The following is a 14,609-nucleotide window of genomic DNA, read 5'->3' as shown; positions in this document are numbered from 1 at the left end:
CACTGCACTACAAAATACAACAATTAATGGCGGTGTATTGTAATAGTAACAAAAGCATAGGCTGTTTACAGTATTTTTTGTTTTTTACATTTTTAAGTTATGCATGTTGAGATGTGTTTGAAATAAATTGTTTTATACATCAGGACTCCATAAAAAATCATCTGGTCCATAGCAGGTTTTAAAATGATGGTATTACAATCAAAGATGAGCTACAAAGCATGAAATATTACACTGTGTCGTTATTTGTCTAACAAACCCTAATCCAAAATGTGGGCACAGTATACAGCATATGCTTCAATAGCTTCTAGAAAGACCTTCAGCAGCAATAACTTGAAGTAACTGTTTTCTGAATGACTTTATCAGTCTCTTGCATCATTGTGGAGGAATTTTGGCCCACTCTTCTTTACAACATTGTTTAATTTCATTGACGCACGTGGGCATTTGTTCATGCACAGCTGTCTTATGGTCCCGCCACAGCATTTTATCAAAAGTGAAGTCTGGACTTGTAAATACACCCTTACTGCTTCCAGAGGAGAATCAAATGCACTTGATTAACTGATCATGGGGAAGTATGAGCACCTCCATAAAAGCAGACGATTTGGCAGTTTGCAGGTCTGGAGCATGCAGGTCTGTGTTAGCAAAATGCCAACTAGGAAATACATCATTAATGAACTTAAAGAAGCAACTGCTGTTTCCAATCAATCTGAGAAGAACTGTATGGCCATTTGAAGTTTTTCATTCTAGAGTGGGATTTATTATTTGTCGTGGAAAACAGTTGAGACAGTTGCTAATACTCCCAGGAGTGGACGTCCCAGCAAATTCACCCCAAGGTCAGACCGTACAAATCTCAGAGAAATTGCAAAAAACCCACAGGCTACATCTTAGACTCTACAGGCTTCTGTTAGCTTAAAGTTGTTAAATGTTAACATTCATTACACTGTAAATGTGATTTTTTTTTTTGTAGTGGTTGACAAGAGAAAACCTTATCTATCTTACAAGAACACTGCAGCATAACTTGAGTTTGCAAAATTGCATGAACAAACCACAAGAGTTTTAAAAAAGTGCCCTTTTTCGTCATAATGCACAACATTAAGGTTCCCAAAACCAAACACAGTATAAAAACATGAACACCTCACATCAACTGTCAAGCACGGTGGTGGACAGTTGATGGTTTGGGTTTGTTTTGCAGCCACAGGACTCAACAGGAGTCAACCATGTACTCCTCTGTATACCAAAGTAATCTAGAGTCAAATATGAGGCAGAAACTGAGTCATGCCACAGGACAGTGATCTCAAGCTCAGCAGAATACTATAACAGAGTGACTGAAAAAGAAAATAAAAACAAGGTTGTTGTAATGACCCAGTCAAAGTCTGTTGTCAGCCCGATTTGAGACAGCTGTGTGTGGATAAATATCCACAAGCTGCAATGAAGTAAAGCAACATTGTGAAGAAGAGTGGGTCAAAATTCTTCCACTATAATGTGAGAGACTGATGAAGTCATGCAGAAAGTAAATACTTCAAGTCACTGCTGCTAAAGATGATTCCCTAAGCTACTGAATCATGGGGTTTATTTAATTGTCCACACATAGCTTTTGCATTTTGGTTCAGTTTTTGTTAAATAAACCTATCCCCACTGACTGCATGTCTTTGGACTGTGGTAGAGAGCAGCAATACCTAAACCCACTGGGAGAACATGCAAACTCCACACAGAAAAGCCCTGTCCGGGTGGTCGAGTCAGACCCGGGACATTCTTGCTGCGAGGCATCAGTGCTAACCACTGCGCTAACACCTACTACGTGAATATTTTAGAATTAACAGATAGTGCATTTTTATTTTACCACGATTTTAGGTTAATAGTGGCATATTCTACAGTTAAAGCTATAAAAATACAAAACAATTTTTATTTCATCATAATTTACCAAACTTAGAAGAAATAAAACCTCACATCCCAGCACTGACCGAGCATGACTGACTTGCCTGTAATTAATATACTGATTTGGAAAATTACTTTTAGCTAATAATTTTGGTCCCATGATACATTGTCATATGTGTTTATATATAAACACATATAAATAAGTGAGAGCAAAATTTACTTGAGAAATTTGAGCAATTTGTTAGGGTGGATAAACGGAGGCCACAAAATACTTAGCATAGCAAGAATTCAATGGGATTTCAGTTGCTCGGGATAATTAAAACTGAAGTCAGAGTCTCCCTGTCCCAGTAGGCTACATTTTATCCTGACATGCCCTTAATTATCCAGGACCTCTTGATGTCTAATCCTACTGAGGAAGTACACCAGTTTGACATCTCAGTCCTCTAAAGACGGCTCATTTTCAGTGTTAAGTTTAACTGGCTTCCACGACCCCTGTTACAGTTGATCACTTTAAGTAAAGTTTCACATTTTCTATGTATTTCTGATACTAAGCAATGCAAAGCACAGCATACACTCCCTAGTCCATGTTATATAATCAAAGTTGGCAAAAGCTTTCAGTACAGCCTCTGTGATCCCGGTGTCAGTTAGTGCTGAGGCCCAATGCCTGATCTCAGCACAACCAGCGGTCAGCAACGTTAACCCTATAACTGGACCTCAATGTGTGTGACTTAGTCACCCCAACTTATGGCCACAGATCTCATCCAAATTACAGATAAATACATGTTTCCTTTCAGTGTAGCTGCTGTTGTCAGTATGCCACTATTGTATTTGTAACTTCTGCTTTGCACACTCTGTGTGTCTTGTTAGGAGGCGATCTTTGTGATAGCTCTGAAGAATTATGTCAACCCACTAACCACCAGCAGTGCAACTGTTAACAGTTGCACAATATTGTTTATGAAACCTGTATTCCCAATTTCAAATGTTTTATACAAACAATAAAATACAACATTGGCTGATATTATCTTATAATGACTTTGTTACTTAGCCTAGTTATTTTGTATGTCAAGGCTGTACCTTCCTTTAACCCAATGACAGCTGCGATGGCTCCAGCCCCCAACTTTGAATTGCATATGGAAGAAGATGGATGGAAAAAATTTAAGGACCCCAACAAAATAAATCGCTTTAGATAATTCAGAGTTTTCCCTTTCAAATAGCAGCGAAAAACTTATTCAGTGTTGTTTGGGCTTTAATCAGCAGTGGAAGTCCTTAAACTTAAAAGAAAAACTTCAACGTATTTTAGAAAGAGAATGAGAGTTATTACTTATAGCACTATTCAGGCCACACTGTAAGTCATGACAACAAGTCAGCATGCACAAAACTAAGATGCTGAAACTATCATCCATCTTCTTATTAACATGTGTACTTTGTCTACTGTGTTATATCAATTTGTCTTCTGTGAAAAACCGTAAGGTTTCTTTTTACTCTCTTGTAGCAAAGTCATGTGTTGTTGCCATATTGATATGAAAAAGTCAGCTGCAGGCCTCCTGCTCAATTCCCCAGGGCCAAAAGGCCTCTGGCCCCAATAGTTGTTTGTGTGTCACAGTGGTTAATTGATGAGCCTTCTTGAATAATTGGCCCAAGCCCAGGAAGTTATCTGACTGTGGTGACACGAAGCTCGATCTCGCTTCTTCACACGCCCCTCGTGGTGATGTATTACCTCACGTGAGGGCATGCTTGAGGAAACTCTAGGTTTGAATTGGACTGTACATTTCAATACATCACAGACCACACTTGGTAGGGATGAAGAAACAAAAGAGATGAAAAAAAATTCACATTGTTTTTAATTGAATATTTTAATGACTTTGAATTAAAATAAAAAGCCCAGTAGACATTTTGCTGGACATAGGAAGACTTCTACAGAGGTCAAAGGTTTTTCCAATCATCCCTTTAAGAGAAATACTTGTTTAATCATTAACTTCTGTGCAGAAAGGAAACAACAGAAAGTGAAAATTTGAAAACTAAGACAAGAATTACATTTTAGCCTCTCAGTGTGATTTTTATCGTAGTGCTCTGGTAAAAACAGATAAATTTTGATTGTTGTATTCTATGAAAAAAAAAAAACCAACCCAACAACTTTGTATAAAAATAAGCAGGTTGTTCATCCTGGCTGCTCCTTATTATCATTTTCATAATCAGTTTTACACTATAAATATTTTATTTAGCTAAAACTTTAGTGTGTGCTTCTTTTTTAAGGGCTCAGGTGGGCAACATGAAAATGAAAAACAATCTTTGAAAAAAAATATTCAGTAGAAATTGAATTTAATGAATCTCTTTAATGCAGCGTGGAAGCTGTAGACCCTTCACCTGTTTTTTATCACTAAAGTTTCGTGAGTAGGTGCAGAGGCTTCACACATCAGTGTGCAAAACCTTCCCAGAAGGTAATGAACATATGAATGTTCAGGGTAGGTAAAGGATGCTTCATTTATAAGCCCCAAAAAATCTATTTATGTTTCACTACATCCTACAAAAAAAGCAACATATAGCCAAGAAGTATCTTAGACTCACACGTATGACAACTTAACTGAAAACATTAGTCATTGTGACCAGCATAATAACCATGTTATGGTTCCTTTTTTCTATTTCCTATTTCTTTAAATCGGTTAAGGCCTCAGCCAAACAGGCACAGACAGTAGCTGGTGACCCTTGGCAACCACTGGTTGCTAGAGAAACTGGTGTTTCCTAACCAGTTATTGAGGGGTTGCAGGAAGTTCCTAGCTATTGCCAGGTGAAATCGGTCATAAAGAGGGTGCTCTACCCGTCCGTATACGTCTTTGTGACCAATTTCACCCAACGACAGCCAACAGCCTCACCACCTACCAATAACTGGTTAGAAAATACAAATTTCTTCCTAGATACCAGTGGCTGCTCAGTGGCCACCGACTGGTCTCTAGGCCTGTGTGAATGAGACCTAAATCTCCTTCTTTGCACATATAGAATCTTTTGTTTGCCATAATTTTTTGTATAGGACCATGAAATACACATTTTACTGAGGTAATAATTAAGCTGAACTTTATGCTGAACATGTTGAGGTTTGGATGATAAATTGGCATGGTATAGAATAAGGGCTCTTTTTTTAATCTTATTGTCCATGCCATAGAGAAAAGCTATCATGCTTAATAATTCTATATAGTTACTTTAACCTACTCTCTATATAGCAAACTACAAATAAAAGATTACTTGATTTGGTTTTAGATTTTTATTTGACAGATATATACTGTATGTTTTGATGTAGTTTTAGAAATGATTTAAATATGCAAACTGGAGACTCAAACTCCTTCTTAGAGCCTATTTACCCATTCTGTCTGAACTGGTTTTGGAAGATTAAGGTGGGAGCAATTACTTAACAAGTTAAGTCCAGGCTACACTCCACTACTTTGGTATCAATCATGAGAAATTATTTTTATTACAAGTTTTATTATAAGTAAAATACAAAAAACCTCCAAAAACAAACAAAAAAACCTCTATGGTCATTATCCTTGCACAAAACCTTTTACTTGTTATCTGTGAATGAACATGAATAAGCGCATTTTTAAAAAAGTGTGCTTCAGTGTTTATTGCTTCTATTCTGAACTCCCTCCAGTGTCTTAACTCATTTATTAGCATATTGCTAAACTGCATTTAGCTGTCTACAGTATGTACTGTTTTAAAAGCAAAAGTCAAGTATTAAAAAAGGGAACACTGTCTTTTTTTGTGTGTGTTACTGTTGGACGTCTGACTTTTCAGCTAAATGAAGGATCTGCTTGTTGTATCATCAATAAAATGTTGTCATGTAAATCTTCAATCCAAGTATAGTTTGAAATAAGCTCTCTTAGTAACATTATAACAACAGTAGTCAAATATAACCACTGTTGATGTAAACTGAATAGAAATGTCAGAGCAGTTATAAAGTTGGTTTATACATTTTAAACTTAATCTAAAAGCATTAAAGTGTTGAACACACACTCATCTGCCTAATGGGGTCATTATGCTCGCTGTGTCGCTGGTGTCGCACGCTGATTTAGATGTCACATCATCCGTTATGTACCATGTGCTGGTTGTGTACCTCTCAATTTTTGTAACCTGACGTGTGACGCCGTGGCTGCTCGCAGCTTGGGTGAAGACACGAGTGTATGAGCGTGTCGGCTTTTACTGCCATCTTAATGATACTCCGCCACAGAAGCTCAGAGACATACAGATATACAGAGGGAGGAAAGGTTTGAGAGTCTGTGGAAAAACACTCAACAAAGTCTTGGCTTCTGGTTTTGACTTCTTCTCCTCCTATATCAGCACTTATGTGGTGATATAGTATCAGTGGCAGCAAATATCATTCAAGAGAATAATGCAGCAGCTTCCTGCGCCATACTAGCAGGTTTAAATACAAGAGACTGTGAGACGAGGTTGCAGCAGTGAGCGAAGCAACCATGCTGGAGACTTTATGGTGCTCGTTCATTTAGGATACAAACAACTAAATCTTAGATTTGTGATTTAACCTAATCATAGACCCACTCTCAGACAAAATAAATCTATCAAGCAGTCTTCCTTTATCAATTTTTGACAGTCAGTTTACTGTAAATTTAATTTAACTCTGGTGAAATAAACTTCAGTAGCAGTTAGTAGCAGGAAATTGACACCATACCTTTTAATTTCAGTTTGTTTTTTTAAGCATTGGGCATTCGTTGAATTAATCCCTTTAGATAATTTTATCTCACACACTTAGCTCTATAGGATGCTTGTCCCCTGATAGGTTAATATGCATAGATCCATTTTTTTTTAAAAAACATTAAGTGTAGTCAGTTTATACCAGTTTTGTCTTGATAGAATTCAGGATAAAGTAGTGAAGAGTGATAACATAAAGGTTTTAATTGATCTTTGCTTGTCACATAAGTGGAAAAAGTAAAAGAGCACTTCAGTGTGCATTTTTAAGGGTTGTTTATTTATTAATTTGATCAGTACAAACTTTGATATTGCCACCTGTAGCACGATTGTCTAAAATCAGTGATTAAGTTTTGTTTTACTTGACTTCTTAGTTGAACCGTATTTGCAAATGTCATCATATCTGTAGGCAGCCAAATCATGGTTTGTTAGCTTGTAAGAGGAATTAGGTCATTATAAATAGGGAGTAAATTCAGTTTCATTTCTGTTTAACACCTTCCTTTATATTCTTGTCTGGGTCCCTAGCTTGAGTTTCGAATGAAGTTGTAGACTTGTGTTGTTCTTAGCGGCTCATGGTCAGATGTTTGATCGTGGCTCATTGCATCTGAATGCTGCGGTGCACAAATTTTCAATGTGTCACTGAATGCAATTCCAGCAAATCGCAGCAATTCGAAGAGAGCTTAAGAGAAGCCTTCCAACATTATCTTTGATCTCAAGAACAATTTGAAATAGCAACTCTTAATTTTAAAAGTGTTTTTGGAAACTGATACTGCACACAAAACATAACTTATCTAATAAATGTATTTACACCTAAGGTTCGATTATAAGGTTTTGTCATAAAGGTTTTTTGATGCTCTATCAGTTAACACTCTAAACTCAAAATGACCGTGTGAAAAAAGATTCAAGTTTCCATAAAGGAAGAAGGTATCCCTCTAGCTTTTTCCTTGTTTGTAGACATTCTTTACCACAATTTGCCAAGCTGCATACACCCACTTTTACCCATTTCTTCCAATTAAGTCCCTTTTACTGTTGTCCTGTCACCTTTACACTCTTTCACAGTAGTCAGCTTTTCCTATGGCACTTTGCATTGTTCTGCATTTTTACCCTTAATAAAGTTATTGAAATTTGACCCTCAGGTCAAAGTGTAGAGGTCATATTTCCGATTCTCTACGATATGACCTTTGATCCAGGACCCTGGTGGTCTGTATGCGTTCAAATTCAGGTCGGCTATTTCGATCTGGACTGAGGTTCGCCAGTGCTCTGCTTCCACCACCTACATCCTCTTCCTCATCATCGCGATTAAGGAAGGCCAGCTCGTTTTCATAGCAGAAAGAATTAGAGCTGGGGACTAGGTACTTGTTTTCCACCATGTCCTTGGCACTGCAGCGGGGGGTGGACGGCACCTCATAAGTTTTGTGAAAGTGAGAGTAATCCACCTTGTACAGGTTCTTCTCCTCAAACAACACAGGCTCAAACCGGTGTCCCCAAAGGATCTCTGAGGCCAAGTAGGAGCTGCGAGCCTGGGTGGTCATGGCGGTTGCTTCAACCATTCCCTCCAAGATGACAACAATCTCAAAGTCTGCGGTCTCCAAGTCCTGTTTGCTGATCCCAAAAAGAGGGCTCTCCTCATCTATCTCATGTAGAATAGTGATAGGTGAAACCAAGAAAATCCTATCCAGGCCTTTGTCAAAGCCCACATTAATGTCTATCTGGTCTAGAGGGATGTATTCCCCCTCGTCAGTTATCCGAGGTTTGATGAGCTGTGCTCTGACGTGGGCCTCAACAATGTGGCTCTTGCGCAGATTCCCTACCCTCCACATTAGACACAGCTTTCCATCCCGCATGGCAATGACGGCATTGTGGCTAAACAAGAGCGTTTGTGCTCGCTTCTTAGGCCTTGCCATCTTGGCCATGATGGCGCCAATCATGAAGCAGTCAATGATGCAGCCAACTATAGACTGAAAGACCACCATAAAGACAGCTACTGGGCACTCTTCAGTCACACAGCGGTAGCCATAACCTATGGTAGACTGTGTTTCAATGGAGAATAGAAAGGCAGCCACAAATCCATTGACCTGTAGAACGCATGGAGTGAAGTTGTCATCTCCAGCTGGGTTGTCCAGATCTCCATGCAGCAAAGCTATAACCCAAAAAGCTAAGCCAAAGGCCAGCCAAGAGACAACAAACACAAGAGTAAAGACTATGAGCATCCATCGCCAGCGGATATCAACACACGTTGTGAAGATGTCGGCCATGTAGCGCTGCGACTTGTCGTCCATATTGGCAAACTGCACATTACACTGGCCATTCTTTTTCACAAAGCGGTTGCGGCACTTGCGGCGTGTGTGGATCTTGCCATTGCCAAATCCATTCATACCATGCATGGTAGTGAGGCGCAGACCCTCTTCTTCAGATGACACAATGCTGTAGCGGTTGATTCTTCCCACGCTCATGTTCCTGACGGCACCTCCAGCTGCAGGGTTAGAGTAGAAGGGCAGACCTGGAGTCCCAGTGTGGGATCAAGGCCCCTTCACAGCTTGATCACTGGCTCAGTTGCATGTCAGTGAGTCATTTAGGTGGATGGTTGGTAGCCTTGTGTCTTAATCCAATCCCTGCAGAAAAAAATCAGAAGAGGAGAATATGCCTGAAAATCTTTCTGTTTATTTGTTTGTGTATTTGAAATTAGATATTCATTATTAAAGCTTTTAAATGATACATGTATAACCACTTTTCTGTCCAGAAAATGACAGTGAAATGTGTATTTAAGCCTACAACGACTTGGTTCTTTGCATATATTTATCTGAATGACAATGTTTTTTCAGGACATCATATCATTACCTTTCACAGCATTATACATATTTTTTATTAAAAACACACACACACAAAAAAACTACACTGACCTTCTGTAAAATTTCAAGTTATCACTAGTTTCTATGTCCACACGTGTCTTAATCAGTGCAGTCAGTCTTGCTAGAGTCCATCTTCTTTTAAGTTTGTAGACTCCCAAATCTATGCTGAATAAATAAAAAACTAAGACTTTCAGTATTGTAGCAATATTGTTTCTGTTGTACTTACTAGTACAAGCTGTAGTAGTAGTATCCATCTTCCTTTCTCTAAACCTCACGACTCAAAATCCAATTGGTCCTCACTCAAGGGCCCTCGTGTCTTTTGATGTTGACTGGGTAAGTGAGGAGCTGGCCTCACAGCACAGCCACTTCTGTCAACTAGCATTTCCCCTGCTTTTCTCTTGCAAATTATAAAGAAGGTTCACAGTGGAGGCCTTACCCTGCCAGATGTTTATTATTACTTAATGAACAAATTAACTCTTGTATGAGTCACTGCTCCTAATTGTTCTTTTTAATATAATGAGGATGCCTGTTGAATGAGCAGTGTTCAAAAAGTTATGAGAACAGGTCCATTAAAATCAAAAGCCTCACCTGATTTAAATTTTGCGGATCGTAAGACCCTCAAGCCAATTTTGAGGTTGGCTGGGTTTTTTAAGCTCTCTCAGTAAAAGTGTCATTATGTTGCCATATTAACTGGTGCTTCTACAATCGGCACAAGTGTGTCAAAACTGCAATTTTTCAGGCTTGATGAAGGTGCAGCCACATCTAGTGACTGATCCAGGTTGTGAACTAACATTTCGCCAGTGTAGCCACGAGACTCCGGAAATGGGACGCTGGTACACACTACCAGCGTCATGAAAGACATTGACATGAAAGACAAGTTTAAGTTTGCTCTATACAATTTTGAGGTCTGTTGTCAAATCATAGAAACCTGTCTAAGTGATCCGAAAAGAACTTCCAGGAAGAGATCTAAAAATATAAGTAGCACAAGAAGATGCTTTAGATAAGAGATTGGCCAAAGTTTAATCAGGTTTTTGAATCACAGCTCATAAGAGAGGCCATTAAGTACTAAGGAATCCTACAAAGTCGTATAAACAGTCTATTATTATAATTCTTCCATTGTTTCTTTTGAGGCCATTGTCCTTTTAGCATTCTGCTTCTGCCAGGGGACTGGATGGGGTAGTACTTGTTTATTTAAACTCCTAAGGGTATGTGTGCCACTGATTCCATGGACATGCAATTCCAGATGCTATATAAAGAGATTAATAAAGACGGGCTCTATTTATTTGGCCCCATTCTGTAAAATTTCCAGGGTTATTAATCATGTTGTGAGGGTGCTGCAGGTTCATATTCTCTTCTCTTGCTGCAGCATACAAGTAGGTAGAGGATTTTCTCCTGGTACAGTGCCCGGTATTGCATAATAATTCTTAATTATATGCTAGAACTTGAGCTTACAACAATATGATGAGGTAGACACATGATAAGTTGATATTTTAAACCTTGCAAGTGTAGAAATGTCAGAGTGGGATAAGATGGATCACAATTAGTAGAGCTGTAAAATGACTGTTTGGCAGCAGATAACCTGGCCACTGAGCTGGATGTCGAGCCTGAGGGTTAAGAAGTTTGACCCATGGGAGTTTACTGAGGTCCCTCTGGGTGCAGACAGCTTTTATTGCCTGGACACATCCGTTGTGTGTCTGCCTTCATGATTTGGACCCTGAAGACTAGACAGTTCAGTCATGTGCAATGTAAAATCCCAGGTGTCCCGCCGTCTGCCTAACACTCGCACTACGCGCTGCTCTCATTCACACTCTTTTCAGGTGTAAGTTCTCTTGATCTCTAGCCCAATTACATCATGCACAGTCTTTAAATTGTCCAATTAGGTAAATTCTTCTGTGTCAGGAAAACAAATATGCTATTTTTACATGTTTGCTTTCGACAAATGTTGCATTACACTCCCAGAAGAGCACAGCTAAAAATAGCAACCTTACGTTTGTTATTTACACACACACACACACACACACACACACACACACACACACACACACACACACACACACACACACACACACACACACACACACACACACACACACACACACACACACACACACACACACACACAAACACATATATATATATTGCATTAGCTGAGGATCATGTCAGTCAGTCTGGAAGTTGCAACAGGTTCTACATATTGCTTGTTTAATTGGGATCATCTTTATTGCACCTTTATTATTATTTGTTAATTCCTATATCAAGTCAGCATTAAAATGTAAATCTTACGCAACATGCAGCGTGACGTTATCTCAGAGGAAGGCTATTAGCAGTGCATTTTTTTTGCATATTGTTTTGTTCTGTGTTTAAAGCACTTCAAGTCTGAAAAACATCTTTGACCAAAGAACACACATCTTTCCTTTAAAAGGCAGGGCACAGAAAGTGATTTGCACCAAATTCAATAAAATTCTTGTGTAACCTTTTTGTGACCTCGCCCATCGTGTCTGTTCTTAGGGAGTTGAGAGGAGCGACTGGGGGAGATAATAAGCTCGCCTGCTGATTAGGATGAATAGAATGAATAATTGGATGTGCAAAATAAAAGAAGGGATTGGGCGGTAACAATGAAGTGGACTTGGAGAGGGCACCTCATCTCAAGACAAGCTCGCAGAAAACTGAGCTGCTGAGGAACTATGATCCCAGCCCACCTCCCAAGGCCATTGTAAAGGAAGAGCCGAGGCTCAGGTGTCATTGTATTTTCCTATAGCTCACCATGTGGAACCGTCTCATCTCAAGTGACCCGCAAGTATTTTACTATAGAAAGTGACACCACCTCGACATGGAGAGATGCTGTCTGAAATATGTTATGCAAACAACTTTACAGCTTATTTTTTGGGAGTTTTCAGGTGCACCAGTGACTAACTGCTAGACAGAAATAGTAAAACTATAAACAGTTACCAACACCGGAGGCTGGACTCTGTATGTAAGTCATCCTCCGTGCTGAAAAACCATCTTAGGTGCTCGGTGCATTGAATTGTACTATAAGACTGATAAACGTAACATAAATTACTGAGTCGCCTTCACACATTGTTAGAACAGCTGCTTTATTAAGTAGAACAATATTAGTGGGGTTTTTTACAGCTGCACCTGTAGCTATTCCACTGTTCAAACACCTGGTTCCCACTGATTGATCGTTCCCACATGTGAGCTCCACTCTGGGCTTTTTTGATCTTTACTTGTGCAATTTATTTTAATTGTTTGTGCCCACTTTCACAAGCTGAATCATCCATATTAAACCCAGACTCTGCAATTTCAAATATGAAGTGACGTCTACGGTAAAAAACTCTGACAACATTAGTTTTAATACAAAACTATTCGTACATTATGTCAAACTGAACTAAGCTGAGATAAAAAGCGAGATGAGGTCATTGAACTCTCGGGCAGGATTGCATAATGTTCATTCTCTTCATCCTGTGTCTCCTTTGTACCTGCACATCAGTGATTTCTTTATACACAGGCAGAAAAGTGCACCACCTGAAACAGCCCACTGGTCCCTTGATACTTGCTGTCCTCAACTCCCACAATATTGAGTTATTTAAATGTAAAGCAGGCAGATTATTTATTTACGTTGACTGGATTTATGCTTCGGTTGATTGACAACCTCTTGTGTTTTGAAACAACAAACAAATTCGTTTAATTTATGCCATTAATTATGCTACCAGATGCAAACCATATTTGAAAGTGAAAAGCGAAAATTGCCTGTTTAATTTGTCCCATTTTTATAAATATGCACAGCTATAATAAATAGCATATAAGCATGATTTATAATAACCTAGATCAGAAACTCGCAAAGTTAACACATTTACCAGTTTGGTGTGTAGACTAAACTGGTAAATCGGAGTTTCTGCTGTGCGTGATTAAACCATGTTTATTCCTCATTTTAATGCTTTCTCGCTCTGCATTCCTATTGTACTGAATAATAATAGGTGATTTGGATCAAAGAAAATGCCAGCTTATTTGTATCACTTTTGTTTTAACCCTGTGCGAATTGGAAGCTTGTCGATATCCTGCTGTGATATCAGCAGGGAAGGCCAGAATCTGATGCCATAATTAAATTAATTAACCCTGCATGCATGAAAGGTTTCTGGTGGAAAAATCCACACAAACTATAATACTATATTTATGTTAATTTGTGCTTAATTTAAGCTATACTCTATAACACAGTACCTGCTCTGTGGATTTTACACGACACAATTAAATTGCTAGTTCAATTTGTGGTGCTTACACTTATCAGGTCAGGTATCATTGCTTGGCATTGCTCATATTGAGAGTTCTGGGTTCGTGGGGACATGTCCTTGCTTGAAAAGATGCACATGACTTTGGTTTAGTCTAATTCAAGGATTTTTAACAGCTACTTCAGATTATTCTGATTGAATTTCAGCAGAATGACTGGTTGGTTCTGTTGGGAATTCTTAAAAGTAGAAATTGCCGTTTCCACTGCCACAGAGCAATGATATTTGACACAGAACGACAATAGATTCAGGCCCCAAGTTCAGGTTAAAGTTTTCTCTCCATATCTTACCTTTACGATTACTTGTCCTACACCAGGTTGCAGAACTAAAAGATGGTATCTTCTCTCCTAGTATCCCTGTTAACCAAACTGAAGCATTCTCTCCATCTGCCACTACAACTCCTCCTTCTTTGTTGCTAATCTAATACTGAAGAAAACCACTCCTTCGTCTTCAGCAAAAGGATAAGGCTTCTTTTGAATTTCTTCATCCTTCTTTGATTTCTCTCTCTCTTTCTCTCTCTGTCGTTTTCAGGTGCTTTTGCGAGCGTAGGTGAAGCGAGGCTGAATCGCACCAGAAACCTTGGCCCAAGCCGCCGTTAGTCAGCGCTGGACTTGCAGAACAGGTGCAAAATGAGAACTATCCAAGTGAAAATTCAGGTTTTTGTATCTCCATCTTCAGAGGCATTGTCTTCAACTGGTGTTCATCCCTAATTTTTATTTGTAATTAGTCTGCCTGTCATATTTTCCATAAAACTACTTATTAACAGAACAGCTCTCTCTATCAATCTTTTGCAATCTGATCTGGTTGGACTGCTGTTCCCTCTCTCGCGCACACACTCTCTCCCTCTGACTGTTTCTTTCTCACTCTCCCTCTCCCTCCCTCCTTCCTGTGGTGTCACAGAAGCTGCCATTTG

General features: G+C 39.0%; 1 protein-coding gene across 1 annotated transcript; it reads right to left on the bottom strand.

Annotated features, from left to right (window-relative positions):
- Positions 1–3,968: 3,968 nt before the first annotated feature.
- Positions 3,969–14,233, bottom strand: kcnj12a (potassium inwardly rectifying channel subfamily J member 12a). The gene is made up of 2 exons (XM_026178886.1): positions 13,987–14,233; positions 3,969–9,176 (listed from the first exon to the last, which is right to left on the bottom strand). Exon 2 carries the CDS (start codon positions 9,015–9,017, stop codon positions 7,716–7,718), a length of 1,302 nt encoding a protein of 433 aa, XP_026034671.1. The 5' UTR covers positions 9,018–9,176; positions 13,987–14,233; the 3' UTR covers positions 3,969–7,715.
- Positions 14,234–14,609: the final 376 nt, after the last annotated feature.

Source organism: Astatotilapia calliptera, chromosome 8 (assembly GCF_900246225.1).
Source record: "Astatotilapia calliptera chromosome 8, fAstCal1.2, whole genome shotgun sequence".
In the NCBI taxonomy this organism is placed as follows: domain Eukaryota; kingdom Metazoa; phylum Chordata; class Actinopteri; order Cichliformes; family Cichlidae; genus Astatotilapia; species Astatotilapia calliptera.
Note: the sequence above shows the minus strand (reverse complement) of the source record. Positions and strands in the feature narration are given on the sequence as shown.